At 41.1% G+C, this 20,334-nt stretch overlaps 1 protein-coding gene across 2 annotated transcripts; it reads left to right on the top strand.

Annotated features, from left to right (window-relative positions):
* The first annotated feature begins 2,000 nt into the window (after window positions 1-2,000).
* sqor (sulfide quinone oxidoreductase) lies at window positions 2,001-16,851 on the top strand. 2 transcript variants are annotated; one of them, XM_060914831.1, is made up of 10 exons: window positions 2,001-2,094; window positions 3,644-3,875; window positions 12,465-12,635; window positions 12,924-12,977; window positions 13,496-13,690; window positions 13,865-14,074; window positions 14,162-14,345; window positions 14,573-14,640; window positions 14,738-14,916; window positions 15,010-16,851. In XM_060914831.1, exons 2-10 carry the CDS (start codon window positions 3,660-3,662, stop codon window positions 15,065-15,067), a joined length of 1,335 nt encoding a protein of 444 aa, XP_060770814.1. In that variant the 5' UTR covers window positions 2,001-2,094; window positions 3,644-3,659; the 3' UTR covers window positions 15,068-16,851. The 2 variants fall into 2 exon arrangements, with proteins under 2 accessions (XP_060770814.1, XP_060770816.1); XM_060914833.1 differs by lacking the exon at window positions 3,644-3,875.
* The last annotated feature ends 3,483 nt before the right edge of the window (window positions 16,852-20,334 follow it).

Raw genomic sequence — 20,334 nt, forward strand, 5'->3', positions numbered from 1 at the left:
TGCAAACCCTGTATCTGATGAATCAACTGAATACGGTGTGGACTAGAAGCTATTGCTTCTAGCGCAGGGCTTTTCAAAGTGTGGGGCGAGTCTCCCCTAGGGGGCGCCAGAGTTCTTCGGGGGGGCACAACGTGAGGAAAAATAAACCAGAATAAGTTACTATTGCGGACATTTAGCGAACTTCAGCTAGCCTTTGCCAGAGACAAAATGGATCGATTTTTAGTACCTAAAGCTACAGTGAGTGAGGAGACAGAGTCTGGGCCAAGCAGAAAAAGAAGGAAGTATGACCACGATTATTTAAAGTTTGGATTTTCATGGACTGGATCTGAAGATGCTCCACTGCCACAGTGTGTTGTCTGCCAAGAGGTGCTAGCTAACGATGCTATGAGATGTTTAAAATGTGTAAAACAAGATGTTTAAAAAAAAGCACAGATGTTTAAAATGTGTAAAAAAATAAGAGGTTTTCAAAAAGCACAGATGTTTAAAATGTGTAAAAAAAAAGATGTTTTAATAAAGCTCATATGTTTTAAATGTGTAAAAAAAGAGATGCTTTCAAAAAGCACAGATGTTTAAAATGTGTAAAAGAAAAAAATAAAAATGTGTACAACACCCATCTCATCTCATTATCTCTAGCCGCTTTATCCTTCTACAGGGCCGCAGGCAAGTTGGAGCCTATCCCAGCTGACTACAGGCGAAAGGCGGGGTACACCCTGGACAAGTCGCCAGGTCATCACAGGGCTGACACATAGACACAGACAACCATTCACACCTACGGTCAATTTAGAGTCACCAGTTAACCTAACCTGCATGTCTTTGGACTGTGGGGGAAACCGGAGCACCCGGAGGAAACCCACGCGGACACGGGGAGAACTCCACACAGAAGGGCCCTCGCCGGCCATGGGGCTCGAACCCAGGACCTTCTTGCTGTGAGGCGACAGCGCTAACCACTACACCACCGTGCCGCCCTGTACAACACCCATTTTTTTTAAATACGAATGGAACATCAAGTATAGCAACAACAAAAATTGTGTGTGTGTGTGGGGGGGGGGGGGGGGCGCTGTTGTTTATTTGCTCTCTGCGGGGGGGAGGGGGGGTGACTCTCCCACACTTTGAAACCCCTGCTCTAGCGCGTTCTAGCGCTGCGGTGACTAAAAATGGTACGGTCCACAATAGGGGTGTCTGTCTGAAATCAATTTACATTAAAATGTTCCTACAATAAGAATGCCGAATGGGAGTTGGTTTGAATTATTCATTCATTCATTCATTCATTATCTCTAGCCGCTTTATCCTTCTACAGGGTTGCAGGCAAGCTGGAGCCTATCCCAGCTGACTACGGGTGAAAGGCGGGGTACACCCTGGACAAGTCGCCAGGTCATCACAGGGCTGACACATAGACACAGACAACCATTCACACTCACATTCACACCTACGCTCAATTTAGAGTCACCAGTTAACCTAACCTGCATGTCTTTGGACTGTGGGGGAAACCGGAGCACCCGGAGGAAACCCACGCGGACACGGGGAGAACATGCAAACTCCGCACAGAAAGGCCCTCGCCGGCCACGGGGCTCGAACCCAGGACCTTCTTGCTGTGAGGCGACAGCGCTAACCACTACACCACCGTGCCGCCTGGTTTGAATTATATATTCCTTTTCACAATATCAGAAAAAATATCGGACCCCCCAAAAAAACTTATATTTTTGTCTCTTTGGGGGGTACTGGGTCTTCATTGGGGGGTATAGTACCCCCCAGTACCCCCCGTAATTCGAACTATGGGTGTGAATCAGAAGTAATCTTTATTAAAATTAATTTTGATTTGATTCTCATTATTTGCATTTACAAGTTTTTTTTTTTTTTTTTTTTACATTTTGATAATATTTTGCTTGTGGAGTTTATTATTTTAAATGCAGCATTAGGCGCAAAATGAACTCCATATTACGGCTCTCAAGATTTGAATTAAAAGAGTCGGTTCAAAGAGTCGACTCATTCGTGAACATTTGATTCTCAGTGCAGTGCAGCAGGAGGATAAGCAGGAGCTGAGTCGAGGCTGCACTGTGGGTCAGACTAGCCTGTCCTCACTAAAGCCCTTACACGGTAAGTGTACATTACATTTGATATTCAGGACTAAGCAGTGTTTGTGGTTTTTTTTAAAAACAATAACAACAACAATAATAGCAGCAGCAGCAAGCCCCCTCCCCCCAAAGGACCCGTTATTAAAGCGGAAGTCGAGTGTTCTGTAGCTATATTAAATACAGTCCAGGTGTTTGATAAACACCAGGATATTTTGCTGTGTCATTACTAAACACCCTGGCCGTGTATTACAATGCAGTTCATTCTGTGCGACAGTAAGTGTGTCGAATGCAAAACATCCGGCTGTTATTCAGGGTCCATGTCTGTCTTTCATTACAGCAGGACATTGTAAAGTTGTTTCAAATTGTTACTGTTACTTTCCTTCTCCAAAGTTCTGGTATAAACGAGGACATGAGCTGTGATAAGGCCCAGGAAGCTGGGGGAGGACAAAGTGGGCCAGGCTGAATTTCAGTAGTGTTGTGAGTCTGCTGTACATCGAATAGGTTTTGCTAACTTCCTACATGTTTTGATCTCATCTCATCATCTGTAGCCGCTTTATCCTGTTCTACAGGGTTGCAGGCAAGCTGGAGCCTATCCCAGCTGACTACGGGCAAAAGGCGGGGTACACCCTGGACAAGTCGCCAGGTCATCACAGGGCTGACACATAGACACAGACAACCATTCACATTCACACCTATGGTCAATTTAGAGTCACCAGTTAACCTAACCTGCATGTCTTTGGACTGTGGGGGAAACCGGAGCACCCGGAGGAAACCCACGCAGACACGGGGAGAACATGCAAACTCCACACAGAAAGGCCCTCGCCGGCCACGGGGCTCGAACCTGGACCTTCTTGCTGTGAGGTGACAGCGCTAACCATTACACCACCGTGCCACCCTATGTTTTGTCCTAATACCTAAAATCCTTCATGTACTTGCTTGATATCTGTTTTGATGCCTGAAATATGCATATGGCCTGTAATTTAACCTGCACTCGGAGAGCTTATGTTAAGCTTAAGAATTGCATCTTTAGGGTGGCACGGTGGTATAGTGGTTAGCACTGTCACCTCACAGCAAGAAGGTCCTGGGTTCGAGCTTGTGTGGAGTTTGCATGCTCTGCCCATGTCTGGTGTGATTTCCACCACAGTCCAAAGACATGCAGGTTAGGTTAATTGGTGGCTCTAAATTGATCGTAAGTGTGATTGGTAAGTTTGTGTCTGTCAGCCCTGCAATGACCTGGCAACTTGTCCAGGGTGTGTCAGCTGGGGTAGGCTCCAGCTTGCCTGTAACCCTGTAGAACAAGATAAGTGGCTACAGATAATGGATGGATGGATGTTTTTTTTTTTTTTGACTTTCCAAATCATGGTGGTTCAGCACGCAAACCCTTTGAGGTGTATAAAATGCATTCTGAGTCAGACATGATTAAACATGTAGCAGTCGAATGAAAGTCAATTGTCTGATTTATAAACTCTGGACAGGAAAGAAAACTGCCCTTTTCTTTCCTTAGCTCTGATACTGGATTCTGTCTTCCAACACATGTTTACATACCGATGTCTTTTTTTTTTTTTTTTTAGAGGAAACTGCAGAACCATGGCAGCTGCTTTAACTTCACGAGTAGTTCTGGTTAGAAACTCTAACAGACTGCTTTACTTTGTGAGGTCCCACTTCCACACTAGCAATGGATTGTCCTCCAAAGAGCATTATAAGGTTGTGGTGCTTGGAGGTGGCAGTGGTGGTATTACCATGGGTGCCCGAATGAAAAGGAAATTGGGTGCAGAGCATGTGGCTATTGTGGAGCCCAGTGAGGTATGGTGTTCTACAGCTTTTCAACCTTTTAATATACAGTACTTACTTTTGTTTTGAAAATATGTAGAAATGCACTAATGCATCTCAAACAATTAGAATATCATAAGTTATTTTTTTCATAATTTAATTCAAAAAGGTAAACTTTTCGTATTCTATATTCATGACACAAAGTTAAATATTTCAAATATTTGTGTTAATTTTGATAATTATGGCTTATGGCTCATGAAAATCAGAAATCCAGTATTTCAAATTTAAAAAAAAAAAGATTTAGAAGACAGAAATGTACAACTTCTGAAAAGTATGTTCATTTATACACTCGATACTTGGTTGGGGCTCCTTTACCATGTATTACTGCATCAGTGCGGTGTGGCATGGAGGTGATCAGTCTGTGGCACTGCTGAGGTGTTATGGACGCTCAGGTTGCTTTGTTAGCGGCCTTCAACTCGTCTGTATTGTTGAGTTGGGTGTTTCTCATCTTCCTCTTGACAATACCCCACAGGTTCTCTCTGGAGGTCAGGTCAGATGAATTGGCTGGTCAATCAAACACAGTAAAATCATGGTCAGTAAACCATTCAGTAGTCGTTTTGGCACTGTGGGCAGGTGCTAAGTCCTGCTGGAAAAGGAAATTCTCATCTCCATGAAGCATGAAGTGCTCCAAAATCTCCTGGTAGATGGCTGCGCTAACTTTACACTTGATTAAACACCGTGGACCAGCACCAGCAGATGACCTGGCACCCCAAATCATCACAGATTGTAAAAACTTCACACTGGACCTCAAACACCTTGGATTCTGTGCCTCTCCACTCTTCCTCCAGACTGTAGGACCTTGATTTCCAAATTAAATGCAAAATTTGCTGTCATCTGAAAAGACGACTTTGGACCACTGAGCAACAGTCTAGTTCTTTCTCTCCTTAGCCCAGGTAAGACGCTTCTGACGTTGTCTCTAGTTCAGGAGTGGCTTGATATTAGGAATGTGACAGTTGTAGCCCCTTTCCTGAAGATGCCTGTGCGTGGTGGCTTTTGATGCACGGACACCAGCCTTAGTCCACTCCTTGTGACGCTCTCCCAAGTTCTTGAATCGACTTTTCTTGACAATCCTCTCAAGGCTGCGGTCATCCCTATTGCTTGTGCACTTTTTCCAGCCACCCTTTTCAGCAATGACAGCCTGTGGCTTGCCCTCCTTGTGGAGGGTGTCGATCATCATCTGGACAACTGTCAAGTCAGCAGTCTTCCCCATGATTGTGGTTGCATGTACTGAACTAGACCGAGAGATGCACGGTGTTTTATACTGTTGTACTCAAAATGAAATATTGTATGTTGAGAGGTTTTTGTTTTTTTATTATTTTTTGCACTATAGGCCATAATTATTAAAATGAGCTAAAATGTTTCAAGCATTTTTCTATGCGTAATGAGTCTAGAATACATTACATTTTCACTTTCTTAAATAACTGATGGAAAATATTGAACTTTTTCATGATATTCTAATTGTTTGAGATGGTACTATATATCTCGTCCTTTGATCCAAAGTGATTTTAAAAATAGGGCAGATTACAGCCAAAGCCTGTGGCTGAGCTAATTACATTTAAGGGTCTTAACCTATAATGGTTCTGTGGAAATACTGGGATTTGAATAACAGTAAAAGTAAGTGTGCAGTAGCTGGGTTCTTAGTGAGTGGTGGTTTATTGGCTGGGTGATCTGGCAAAAAAAAAAATCATATTCTGAATAATAATGTTACATTTTATATAGCACCTTTTCATAGACCGCGGAACGCATTTGAACAAGGGGGGGGCCACAATCGCAAGAGGGTGTCACCGAAATGTTAGGTCAGACATGATGCATATATGCTACATTATATACGGACACGCACGTAATGCTATCAGTCATGACAGCCAGCACAGAACCGCGCAGATTAAAATGCACAAGAAAAGCACCTCGGTGGTCGGTGGTAACTCAAACTGCTTGCTTGTACCAGTACTAAAGCACTATAGAGAGAAACAGTGAACACAGAGAAGTGCACTCGGCGGTGCTCGGTCAGAGGAAAGTATGGGAATATGCCTACAGTTTTGTCAGAGCTGCGTGTGTCCCTGCGTGCGCGTCTGTGTGAGTGTGTGCGTTTCCACAGTATGCCAGCACATAACTGCGCAGAAACTGTGCTGTGTACATTTTGCAACATTTCACGCACGACGTATACACGTTGCTCAATGTCAAATATTGGTTTAGGAAATGTTTAAGCAAATGTTTGATTAAATTACAGCATGGGTTGGGTTTAAGTTCGATTTTGTTGACATGTTTTGAGTTGAAAAACACTCGCAGGCCAACATTTTATTTATTTTTTTAAATAATTTTCAAAAATTTACCCGGGCCACGGCCCCCCTGGCCCGGGCGGTTCCGCGGTCTATGGCACCTTTCACAAACCCAAGCTTGCTTTACATAAGGGGGGGCAAATGAAGCAGTAAAAGACGAAGCGTAGTGTTCATTGAAGAGAAAAGTCTTTTAATTCAGATTTAAATGAAGAGAAAGAAGAGCAGTCACAGAGAGATTGAGGAATAAAGTTCCACAGTTGGGTGGCCATGACACTGAAGGACCTGCCTCCCAGAGTGGAAAGCCTGGTGCATGGGACAGCAAGTAGATTATTGACAGAAGACCTGAGCGAGTGAGAGGGGCAGTAGGGGGTCAGGAGCTTGCTAGTGTAGAGAGGAGCAAGGTGTATGCAGGGCCTTGAACATGAGAAGCAAGAATTTGAACTTTAATACAGGACTGAACCGGTAGTTAGCATAACAGATGCCCCTTTTCCACCAAAGCAGTTCCAGGGCTAGTTCGGGGCCAGTGCTTAGTTTGGAACCGGGTTTTCTGTTTCCACTGACAAAGAACTGGCTCTGGGGCCAGAAAAACCGGTTCCAGGCTAGCACCAACTCTCTGCTGGGCCAGAGGAAAGAACTGCTTACGTCAGCGGGGGGGGGCGGAGTTGTTAAGACCAATAACAAGACCGTGAAAGATCGGCATTTTTAAGCGACGAGAGGCAGCAGCTGTACAAACGCGAAGTCATTTATTATTATTATTATTATTGTTGCTGCTGCTTCTTCCGTGTTTGCTTTGATATTCGCGCCAAGGTTTATGCAAATGTAGCAATGTAACTGACGTATACAGCGACGTAATGAAGTGGCTTCCCTTAGCACTGCGAGCTATAGAAAAGCAAACTGGTTCTCAGCTGGCTTGCAAGTTGAACGAGTTGTGCACCAGCACTGGCCCCGAACCAGCCCTGGGACTGATTTGGTGGAAAAGGGGTAACAGAGGATGGGGTGATGTGCGCAGAGCGCTTGGTATGGGTGAGAACTCTAGCTGCAGAGTTCTGAATATACTGTTGCTTTTATAAAGATGTAGTCAGTAAGCCAAGAAAGGGGGAATCACAGTAATCTAAGCAGGGCATAATGAAGGCATGAACCAGAGTTTGTGCACCATTACTAGTCAGAAATGGGCAGAGAAAAAAGAATTACATTTTGGTGAGGGACTTGATATGTAGCTCAAAATTAAGTAATGGGTCAAAAAGTACACCAAGATTTCTAAGAACGGGAACAGGTTTAAAAAGCACACCATCAATACCAATAGAAAAGCTGGAGAACTCCGATAGTAAGGATGTATATTAGAAAGCGATCCCTGAGAAACACTACAGATAATCGGCGAGGTGGAGGATTTGCGTGGACCTAACGTGACCAAACCGCTGTCTGGTTGTGAAATACAGTCTGAACCATTGAAGGATTACATCAGCAATACCACTAGAAGAAAACCAGGAAATGAGTAGATCATGATTTAAGTGCAGAATTTGACACTGTTAGTCAAGGAGCAAGATGATTTTGAGCGAACCGCAATGGGGCCATGTGGTCCTAAATTAGTTAATTCTTCTGTTAAAACAAGAAAACTAATAAAATTTGAAGTTTGTGATTTGAATTCAGTAGCCTTCAGTCCTCTAAACAAAAATAATTGGGGGTCAGGGAAAATTATTTTCTTTTTATGACCTACACTTGAAAAATCTGAAAGGTAGTCTACTTTTAATTGTATGGGAATTGAGGATACTAATTTTGCAGTTTTGCAATTGGAATTTTTGTCCATCTTTGCTTGATACAAGACTTCAGCTGCTCAACAGTCCGTGGTCACCATTGTCTGATTCTCCTCTTCATGGTGCACCATGCAGAGTCAATAGGAGGCTGATCGGGAATGGCAGCAGGCCAGTTTAGCACATGCGCTCTGTTTATGAAGCCATGCTGTTGTGGTAGGCAGAATGAAGCCTGGCATTGTCCTGCTGAAATAAGCATGGACTTCCTGGGAAGAGATGTTGCCTTGATGAATGTCTCTCTGTAATCCCAATATATGCCCCAATATATCAATGGTACCTTCACGCACATGCAACTCATCCATGTCGTGGGCACTGATGCACCCATACCGTCACAGATGCTGGCTTTTGCACCTTTCTCTGATAACGAACTGTATGGTCATGTTCACCTTTGGCACGGAGAACTTGAAATCGGATTTTCCTGCAGACAAGCTGAAATGTGGGCTCATCTGACCACAGCACACGTTTCCCCTGTCTTTTGGTCCATCTGAGATGAGTTTGGGCCCAGAGAAATCTGCAGTGTTTCTGCCTAGAATTGATTAATGGCTTCCTCCTTGCGTAATACAGTTTCGGGTTGCATTTCTAGATGCAGCTGTGTTAAGTGATACCGGTTTTCCAAAGTCCTCCTGAGCCCATGTGGCCACATTTATCACATTAGCATGACGGTTTCTCAGGCAGCGGTGCCTGAGGGCTTGAAGGTCACAGACCTTCAGCAGTGGTTTCTGACCTTGCTCTTTCCACATCAAGATGTCTCAGAATTTCCTAAATCTTTTGACAATATTATGTAGTGTAGATTTTGAAAGACCTAAAATCCTTGCATTGAGATGTTCTTTTTGAATTGACTAACAATTCTCTCATTTTGGTACAAAGGAGTGAGCCATGACCCATCCTTGCTTGCAGAGACTGAGTCTATGGTGCATACTCCTTTTATACCCAATCATGTTACCATTTAACCTGATTATTGTGGAATCTTTCAAAATGTTGTCACTTGAATATCCTGTAAACTTTTCAGTCGTCTTTTGCCTCTGTCCCAACTTTTTTTGTGTGTTGCAGGTGTCAAATTCTAACTTTGTTTATATTTTAAAAATACAGTTAAGTTGGTCAGTTAAGTTAAAGTCCTTCCCGCGCCATGTGGCACATCGGGTGGCACCGATCTCCGTTTCCGCAGCCCTCAGCCTCTTACCTATTACAGGTCACCACGAGTTTAACTCCCCACTCGCATCTGTATTGCAGCGTGCCTTGCCAGATGGTAGCAGGTACCATTTTTATGATGGTCTTTGGTATGACCTGACCGTGAATAGAACTCACGATCTCTCAATCGAGAGGCGGACACGCTAGGCCACTAGCCGGCCTAGTGGTAGCGTGTCCGCCTCTCAAATCTTTTCGAGATTTGAAAATCTTTTCTTTGTATTTTGTCAGTTAGGCCACACCAATTCGATTAGTTGGTTCTCAGAATCGCCGCTTGAAGAAAATGCAGAATGAAGAAAAAAATCGAAATCAAACTCCCGCCAACAGAAAAGGTCACGTGACGTGAGATCACGTGACGTCGAAAACTAATCAAATTGCCCCTTTCACTTTCGTTAAAGACTTGTGAAGTAGCCTACTCCTGGTCAAATCTTTTTTTTTTTTTTCTGTGTTGATGTTCAATTGACTGTAATTCAATCGTTTATTTAGCCTATCTGTTTACTGGTTTGCCTGTATTGTTTGGTCTATTTCCACCGCTAATTTTACCATCAGAGAATTTTTTTAAATTTCGCCCGCTCGCTTCATGTTTTACCTGAAAAAATCCGAGAACCAACTAATTAAATTGGTGTGGCCTTAAATAAATTAACAATTCAGGGTTTTGTTTTTTTTTAATTGCATTTTGGAAAATATCCCAACTTTTCTGGAAATAGGGTGAGTAGATTAACATGTCTTAAGTAGATGGGTGGGGGCAGAGTTAAGCTGACGGGATGAAAGGTTAAAGTTAATGATGAATTCAGAAACGGAACAAGTGCCAACAGGTGGGAGGCTGGGACAAGCCAATTCTTGAAAGGGCCAATATCATTGAGCAGCTCTGAGAGAGTGTCATGATAAAGGGAAATCATACTGCCACAGGAGGAGAGTTTATGTAAGTCAGACTGATGCCATGTACACACGTAGCCGGGTATTTTTAAAACCGAACATTTTCCCCCCCCTCCGTTTATAAAAATGTTTTATCCACACCACCTCGTCTTCGAAAAAAATCCCTTCCACACATAACTGAACATCTGCGTTTTCAATCATATTCATAAGCATTCCAAACCTGTAGATGGCTATTTCCCCAAATCCTACCCCCTAATCACATCGCCTGTGCTCTTGGAGCAGTAGTTGGGCTTCTAAAATTAAACATGTAAATAGCACCTGCACAATAATTAACGCTTTCAAGGCACTACTCCGATCCATTACTCTTTAGCTAGCCGCACACTACGCCGATTTTCAGCGTACCGAGCCAACTGAAGTCGCGAGTCAGGCGTAAAGACTAGTTTTCGATGGTACCGACTCATCTCACAGCCGATTCGAAAAACTAATCGGGAGCCAGACTGATCGGCGAGAGTCGCTAGCAATAGCCAATCATATCTTTCGCATATAACACGTGACATCATTAAACACAATTTCCAGCGCGAGAAATACGTGTTGGTAGCACCTAATGCAGGTATATACTGTAATTCCATAGACTGAAGCTTTATCCATAGACACAGTGGGCTGGAAAGCCACTCTGCTCAAGTTGTGTGGCTGAATTCCAAATCGCTTTAACTCCCTTATATAAGTGCACTATTTAAGGTTAGGAATAATAGCTCATGCAGCCTAGATAGTGCGCTACATATTCCGTGTTGTGTCATTTGTAATTCAGCCTGTAGCATCTTCAAGTGTTGGATTTAACAGTAACTATATCCAATAGCCAATCACAAAGCTATTAAGTTGTCACGTGTCGCTTCAATCGCGACTGCACTCGTAAACAGTCGGGAGTCGGCTCTGAAATGGGTTGGCTCGGTACCGCGTGGATCGCCGTGGTGTGCGGCTAGCTTAAGTCCATGCTTAATCTGGCTTCTGCAGTAAACAAAGGTCGCACGTTTGACGTCAGGGCAGATTTGTTGTCATTTGTTTTGGCGCAGATTGTGACGTTCTAAAACGCAAAACTCCGGTTATCTCTGTCTACATGAAAAGGCATACACGGAGTTTTCAAAAATCTTCACTTTGCCCGGAGTTTTTTTAAATATTCGTTTTTGATGTGTTTTCATGTGGATGACAGGCCAAAACGTAGAAAAATATCTTCGATTTAGCAGATACCCAGCTACGTGTGGACGGGGTCTGAGATGAGGACTCAAACTGATTCAATCAAACTGATTCAATCAGCTTGTGATCAGATATGAGAAACTGAACCAGAGATCGGGATATCATTCAGACAAATAGGACCGAGCAAACCAAGAGTATGACCATAAGTGTGGGCTGGAAAGTTAACATGCTGTATCAAGTTAAATCATTTCTAATATTGAGATGAACTTAGATTTGTAGGAACAGTTAGTGTCAACATGGATATTAAAGTCACCAAACACAATTATGGCAGCGCAACGAGATGAGCTCATTGTGAGGAGTTAATTAAATTCAGACAGCAAGCGAGCAGCAGCTTTGGGAGGACTATCAACTAACAGCTGCAGGAACGGAGCCTTTAGAGCAACCTTTGCTCAACCTTTAGAGCAATATATTCACAAGATGTAGCATGAAATGGTGAGAGCTCTTTGACTTGTAGCCCAGATCTTTAAACCACATCCAGGATGCCCCTTCTTCCTGTTAGAACTTGGGCATTTTCACAATACGAAATATGATGTTTAGGCTTGCTAACAAATTGACAGCAAAACAGTGGTGCCACATGTATTTAAAAAAAAAAAGTGGTAACCTGGAATTGTGGGTTTTTTTTAATTAATTTTATTTATTTACTTTAAACACAATTAATTCCAGTTTAACACTTATGTAAGTGGTAAACTGGAATTAATTGTGGGGTTTTTTTTAATAAAAAAACAACTCAATTCCAGTTTACTTTTTTTTATAAATATATATAAAGTGGTAAACTGGAATTAATTGGGGTGGAGGAGGTTGCCTTTTGAAAATAATGCATTATTTGAAAAAAACATTGAGTGGAGCTGGTCAGGGTTAGAACAGTACTGATGATACCTATGATCTGTCAGAACAACCTAATGAGACATAATTTATCCCAATATCTACTTCTTATTGCCCTGACCTAGATAGCACTCATGTCTGTCAGGATTACTGCAAATGAAATGTGGACTTTTTATAGCAGTTGTAGAGTTCTCAGCTTGGTTCAAATTAGACGCATACAATACTTACCAAATTAGAACAACTTAGTTTTGTAATGTTTTACAATTTGCCTGTAACATATTATAATCGTGCATAAGTGAGTTGTTGTAATATGACTCCTCTCAGTATTTTTGTTTCTGTTGCAGATGCATTATTACCAGCCCATGTGGACATTAGTCGGGGCAGGGGCTAAAACTATTAGTGCATCTGGACGTTCCACTGCCAGTGTGATGCCCTCTGGAGTCAAATGGGTCAAGTCCAGAGTCATGAAGATTGACGCTAAAAACAACACTGTCTTTACAGAGTCTGGGAAAGAAGTGAGAGGAAATGAAACCCATTGTGACTAAGATTGACACATCTAACCATGATATTGCTGAGGATTTTATTGCTGAGTTGCTGTGGTTAAGCAATAAGGATTGTAGGTGTGGCTGGTCACCAGCCTTAACTGGAACTGTGCTAGAAATAAAGTTAGTCATTCAGAGTAGATGTGCTTTTACACAGTAAACAATGTGTTTTATCATTTTGACAAACATGATCCACTGATAAAATCTGCTGTAGAGTGTGTAAACAGCATGTACTCTTATTAACTGTATATCGTTTCTTAGCTTTCCTATGACTACCTGATTGTAGCACTGGGACTCCAGCTGAACTATGAGAAGGTACCTTTTCTACTATAGAGAATGCAGCATAGGAAGTGTTTTGATCTCTTTTCATTCTAACAGTGTTAGTTGTTAGTAATAAGTTAAATTTATAAAAACCCAAGTTTTAGTTTGCATAATCACCCTGTATATCTCAATGCAAGTTGTTTAATAAGCCTCCTGAGGGATAATATACAGCGAACCAGTCATTATTTCAGCATAAACCAAAACAGGGAGATCTTGAATCACCCTGAGGGAGTTTAGTTTGCGATAATGACTGGCTCACTGTTCATTATCCCACTTGTTACATGGCTATTTACTAAAGGAATTACATAAAATATTAATTTAAAAATGAGTTCATTGCCTCTGCTAATGATGTGACCTGTTGTACAGAAATACCAGACTGTAGAATGCCCCAATTGACCACTTTAACCCACTACAGAAAATGTAGCTTATATTTATTTCTACTGACAAATCTAATCATTATTGAAAAACTTCCAAGCTAGTTAATTACTGATTCTGCTTTTGTCGGAATTCAGATTAAAGGACTTCCAGAAGGTTTTGAACATCCAAAGATTGGCTCCAACTATTCTGTGAAAACCGTAGAGAAGACATGGAAAGCATTACAGCACTTCAAGGAGGGAAATGCTATTTTTTCCTTTCCCAACACTCCTGTGAAGTGTGCAGGAGCACCTCAGAAGATCATGTACCTTTCTGATTCCTTCATGAGAAAGGTACTTTATAGATGGGTTGTATGTGGAGGAAGTAGATGAAGAAAGTAATCAGTTTAGTTCCAAGATCATGTGTATATTTAATAAAATTGGTTCAAATTACATTGATGGCAGTTAAAATGTCAACATTTTACACTTTTTCGTTTATAATGACTCTGTGGAATGTTGTTTTGTAAGACAGGAAAACGGTCGAAAGCCAACATCCTTTACAACACATCATTGCCAGTGTTGTTTGGAGTTAAGAAATATGCTGATGCACTCTGGGAAATTGTAAAAAGTCGTGACCTGATTGTAAACCTCAGACACAACCTTGTAGAGGTCCGAGCAGACAAGCAGGAAGCGGTGTTCGAGAACCTTGATAATCCTGGAGAAACAAAGGTTTTTGAGGTGAGCGGTCCATGTTCCTTGATTCAACATAAGTCACTATATGTTGGTTTATTCACTTTTCAAATGTCCTGTCGATGATTTGGATAGTATGAGATGCTCCACGTTACTCCTCCTATGGGACCACCATCCGTGCTTAAGGGCTCCTCATTAGAGGACGAAGGTGGCTGGGTTGATGTAAATAAAGACACCCTTCAGCATAAGACGTACAGTAACGTGTTTGGAATTGGGGATTGTACCAATCTTCCAACGTCCAAAACTGCAGCTGCTGTAGGTAAGCCATCTGTAAATCATGCTTTTCTGTATTTGTATGTTATCACACTCATCACTGGTTTGGACAATAAACTTGCATATCAGAATAATGAGTGTGAATAAATGGGCACCGTTATTTCAAATTGTAGGACAAAGTCAGAATTTTTTAGTCCGTTAGTAGATGTTAAAAATAACCTGAGCAGACATAGCTAATTCTGCACAGCGGTTAATGATGTCTCTTTTTCATAGCTGCACAATCAGGTGTCCTTGATAGGACCATTACCAAAGTGATGAGGAATGACAAGCCTGATGATAAAGTGAGCATGAAGGAGTTGAACATTAAGCCTCTGTTTAAGTAACTTTGTCGTAATTCACCAATCATGACAATATAAATGTACTTTTATCTCCTCACAGTATGATGGCTACACCTCTTGCCCTTTGGTCACCAGCTACAAGACAGTCATCTTGGCCGAGTTTGACTATAATTTACAACCTCTGGAGACCTTCCCAGTAGATCAGAGCAAAGAAAGCAGAATCATGTATCATATGAAGGCTGACCTAATGCCCCATCTCTACTGGCATGGTCTTCTCCGGTAAGTCCAGTTCATTCCGTTTTAGATGACAAAGACCTTGTGTAGTCTACAGTGAGGATTTTTGGCTCTAATATATTGCTTTTATTCTTAAAGGGGACTTTGGGGAGGCCCAGGACCATACAGAAAAATCATGCACCTTGGGATGAAATAGAGGTTGCCAGAGATCAGCCAAAAGGAATGGGCACTACTTGTATTCACTCCTTACCACATTTCTACTAAGCCTTTGTATTAACATTTTAACTTTCAAACATACCATACACAATTGGTGTAACTTCAGGTAAAACGGGATACAAATAATGCATTTTAAACATTAACCAAATGTTTTTGTTCAGAAGATAGAAATGGCAATTTGACATTGTATATAAAGTTTTTAAACCAAACGAGTATATTCTAGAAACTGTACAGTGTGTTGGTTATTTCTTGTCTTTTAGGTGACGGTGTAATTATTTCCAGTGTGACCGTTTTTGCTTTAAATACAGTGGGAGAAATAAATGGTGTGTTCAACACATGAACTATTTTTCTATTAAACCTATTCCCTGTGCAGCTCTTGACAGGAAATGCTGAGTGGACTTGGGTAATATTGCAGTAAACCTACACAAAAAGAAATGCTATTCTAAACCATAAAAACGTTATGTGCAATAAAGTGGAATGATGCAGATTTTATTTATTTTTAATAATTAATTTTGTTTAGGCACTACCTAAAAAGCAGAGCTCCTGATGAGTGTATAAGCAAAATATTTGCAAGGGCACAAAATCAACCTGAATAGAATAATATTGGAGCATATGAATCATGGAATTTTATGTACCATTTGTGTATTTTGCATCAATAAATTGCTGCATTGTCTTGACAGTGATGCCAATAATCAGATGCGCGTCACAGTTACAAATACATATTTATTCCTTTCTTTGGCACTGTAGGCCGTGCACCAGAAACACCACCACTATGTTTGTTTATTATGGTGTGACTCTGCTGGGTGCCTGGTGGACAGCAGGGAACAAAGCACTTTCTCTTTACATCATTACTATTGAATATTATTGGACATAAGAACTTATTAGGCATCGATACACGGTAGTTTTAGATTATCTAAAACAAAGGAAAGATGCTCATAACTGCTACTGAACTATATAGTAGTAAGAAATCACTCGGGTTAAAAATTATATAATGCAAAGACACGTTGCCTGCTATGAAAAAAAAAATTTAATGAAAATTTTCTGTAAGATGTGTTAGTAAATAATCCCACTTCACTTTTTTTTTATTTAAAATAAGTGTTGGACAAAAATGCATCTATTATGTAAATAAGGATACAAATTTTGTTGCCCGGTGGTCAAGTGTTTGAAATGTTGCCTTGCACTTATGATCAGGTTCCCTGTGGTGGTACACATTCATCATTTCATACGTACGTGCATGCAATTAAAAGCCATCAAAAATCAGGTTGATGCATTACCATATTCTCTGAAGTCTGGCGCTCCACTCTACGGCACATATTTTTGTTGAAGATAATTATTTAGTGATTGGTTTTTCTCTGAATAAATTCGTTTCCATTAAAGGCGCCCCCAAGTGTGAGATGAAGCTACTTCACCAAAAGGTGGATTTCTCCCACCTCCTCCCAACCCTTTTTACTAAGGGCTCTGGATGCTCTACAGAAAAATGGTTGTGTTTTAATACTTATTTCCCCCACTGTAGCTTTTTGACTATATTATTTTATTTTTTTATGAAATTGAGATGATTTGGTACTTAAAAACAAGATGCCACAGCACTGTTGAATTGTCTAATCTAGTTAGTCAGAAGTGTGTGGGTTTTTTTTTTTTTTTAATTTTCTATCACCGAAGCCCTTGTTATTGGGGGCCAAACAGTGATGCTGTGTAGGCATCTATTAATCATCATTTTCTTGCAGCCCATGAAACCATATAGTAAAATGCTTTTTGGCACACTGATTGGAGACTGTCTGCTGATTATTTTAACCAAGTTTCATGTTTGCAACTCAAGTGATCTACTGCCACCAATGGGTCAAATTTGGAGGTGCATCTTATGAATGTAACACAAAAACTTATGCCCACTTTTAAAAAAATGTGGGACCATTTGGATTCCTCAAGCTAAGTTCGATGAATGTCATCAGTTTCTACCACAATGGATTTTATGAATAAGTTTAAAATGCTTCGCATGCCACATTGTCCAATTTTCACCAAATTTTCTACAGGTGATCTTTTAGTTTGGCTAATGCGACTTCAAAGCTCTGCACGCATTTGGTCTGGCAAAGATATTAAGCCCAACCGTTTCCCAAAGGCGTGGTTGACCCGCCTCCCTGAAATGCCTCAGTTTGCTACTGGTCGAAGCCAGAAAAGGCTGTGACGAAGCTTAAACCAATCACATCACTCTTTCCTCTGACGTATGTGACGCGATGGAAACGGAAACTTGAGTAACGGGAAGAAGATAAATACCTCCAGGGCTGCTCTTTGCTCCGTTTTCAATGAGAACTTCCCGTTGAATGCTTTCAGTACAGCATCTACCGCTGTGTCAAAGGCTTGCCGCTGCTCCATGTTCGTAATGTTTCTAGTGAATGAAGCGCTTCCGGCATAGATTCTGTAAACAATCTATGGCTTCCGGTCGCAGTTCTACTAAGTCACTGCCTTGAACACGCCTCTACCCAGGGCCGTTGGAGATGCTCAAAGTTGTTTGGCTCCCGATTTTTCGGGAGCTTGAAAGAGCTGGAGATAGCCTGCCTGGCCAGACTCGCAACAGGCCCTCGTGTTGCGTCACACTTAGGATGGGCGGGCCCAGGCTAGTGATCTTTAGACCAAGCCTAAAAAAAAAAGTCATCATATGGATATTTTAATTTTTGAAAATGTTTGTCCAAATCGGAAATGAGATCATAACTCTGCACCGACTTGACCTATCAAAATCATACTTGGTACAGGACCAGTCAAAAGTTTGGATACACCTACTTTTCATAGGTTTTTTTCCAGTATTTTGACCATTTTCTACATTTGTAAAACATTTCATCAAAATTATGAAATTCTATTTTTTTCACGGTCCGGTTTCCATCGAATCCTGCGCTCTGATTGGCTGGCAAGCGGGTCTGTATCCTACGATACGGACCTCCTGGCGACTCGCTCGTTCACAACAGCAAACATAGTAGCAATTTTTGTCAACATTTTATTTTTGCATTTCTCAGGAGAATAGCATTAATTTTACAGCATGGATAGTGATAACGACAGTCTTTACAGCGAAAGCGAGTTCTACTACCCTGAGGAAGAAGAAAGAAAAGAAAACATTTCAGGAGAAAGCTAAAAACCTCTAACTGTTGCTAACGCCGAGCAAAAACATGGCTGAATTCTGAATGACTCAATTTTGTATAAATGGGGGACTACATGGGTGGCAAGATGTAGTGGTTTTTTTTTTCTTTCCCCTTCCCCCTGCCATGGAAGTGCACTTGTATACTGAGGAGGAAGCACTTTGCATTACAGCCGTGAATGAGGATTCAAAATGGCGGCTCGGCTCAGTTTTCCCTTTCGGGCGCTCTCGTTTTCTGTTAGAATTTGGTAAAGGAAATAAATATATTATTTACCAGCTTAAGGTCTGTCCATATGGTGAAATGCTGTGACCTCGGCCTTGAATACTGACCTCGGCCCAGAGGGCCTCGCTCAGTACTTTCAAGATCTCGGTCACGGTATTTCACGATACGGACCTCCCAGCTGGTAAATAACACAAATGTTACATGTTAAGTGTGTTTATAAAAGCATTTTCATATTTTACATTCTTCAAAGTACCCAGTGTTTACCTTGATGATGCTTTGCACACTATTGGCATTATCTTAACCAGCTTCATGAGGGAGTCACCTGGAATGCTTTTCAATTAACAGGTGTCTCGTCAGAAGTTAATTAGTGCAAGTTCTTGCCTTCTTAATGCATTTGAGATCAAATAGTAAATAATAAAAATACAGTAAATAGCCCTATTCCACAACTGTAGTAATCTATATTATGTCAAGAACCGCTCAACTAGGTAAAGAAAAACGACATCCATCATTACTTTTAAGACATAAAGTGACTTTTAATTAATAAAAATAAAGAAGAATTAGGTGTGTCCAAACTTTTGACTGGTGCTGTATAGGGACTCGAGACACCATTCTAAGGAAGCACAAAAAATTGCACCATTTGACCACTAAGAGGTGCTACGTTTTGGCTAATAACTGCTGATATGTTTGCCTTTAAAAACTGTTTCAGGTGTCTGGCAATACTTTGGGAGGGCCCAAGGCCAAGAGATGCCAATATTTTATGTCAACCTAATTGATGCGGCTGCTATATTGGATTTTATCAAAAGGTTTAAAAATGTTCACAGGCCAAAAAGTTTGTCCAATCTTCACCAAACTTGGCACAGATGATCTTTGGCCCAAGCCTTGCAAAAGTTATCAGATGGATGTTTGATTTTTCTGTGACAGACAAATAAAATTGGCGGTAAAGCCACCAAATAGGATGTGAGGGCATATCTCAGCAATGCTTTGATACGTTGATACCAAATTTGGTATAAGAACTTGGGATGCATTCTGGAGTATATTTTTTTTAAGAAGTCATTTGACCAGTCGGAGCGCTGTAATAAGCAAAAAACTACTTTTTGCTTTGCAAGTGTTGATGTGTGTTCCTTGATTCTTCTGTCAGGTGATACTTCGGGAGCTTCCAGAAGATGAGACAGGGCACATTGTCATGTCAAATTAATTGCCCTTTAGAATGAGGGGAAAAAAAAAGAATTTTCACAGGCCACAAATTTTGTCCGATATTCATCAAATTTGCCAGACATCATCTACAGACCAAGATTCAAAAAGTTATCAAATGCATTTTAAATTTTCAAAAGTATTTGTCCATTACAGCCAAATCAAAGGCAACTGACCAAAATAGGACATGAGCTCATCTGTTACCCCCAAGCTTTGGTCAACTGACAAACTTAGTATGAGTGTTTACAGCCATACTTGTAATATGATCAGATCAAGTTGCCATGGCAACTCTGCCCTGCTGGACCACTTGGTCCCCTCATTGCTGCTTGCAGCTATATTTCAAATTGCAGATTTATATTGATGTGCCTGTTGTAATAGGCTGCTGCTGCTGTTGTTGTTGTTTTTTTTAATCTTAACACCTTACACAGATTTATGACACGCGTCCCACAAAAATACATTTTAAAAACTTTTGTGATGATTGATTATATTTTCTCTAAGGAGACTGTTCTTTAGCATTTGTGGAAGGAGTCTCCAGTTTCAGGGCTTTGCAACAGTTAGCGATAAGGCTGTTTTAAGGGGACTTGCCGTAGACTTTTCAATTATTTTACATTAGTATAAATATGGAGGTGATTTATAGGAAATCCCGTGTTGGTTGGTGGAGAAATTCAGACTATTTCTTGATCATCAGCTCGAGCAACTCAGCAAAATGGCC

This window comes from Neoarius graeffei, chromosome 2 (genome assembly GCF_027579695.1).
Source record: "Neoarius graeffei isolate fNeoGra1 chromosome 2, fNeoGra1.pri, whole genome shotgun sequence".
In the NCBI taxonomy this organism is placed as follows: Eukaryota; Metazoa; Chordata; class Actinopteri; order Siluriformes; family Ariidae; genus Neoarius; species Neoarius graeffei.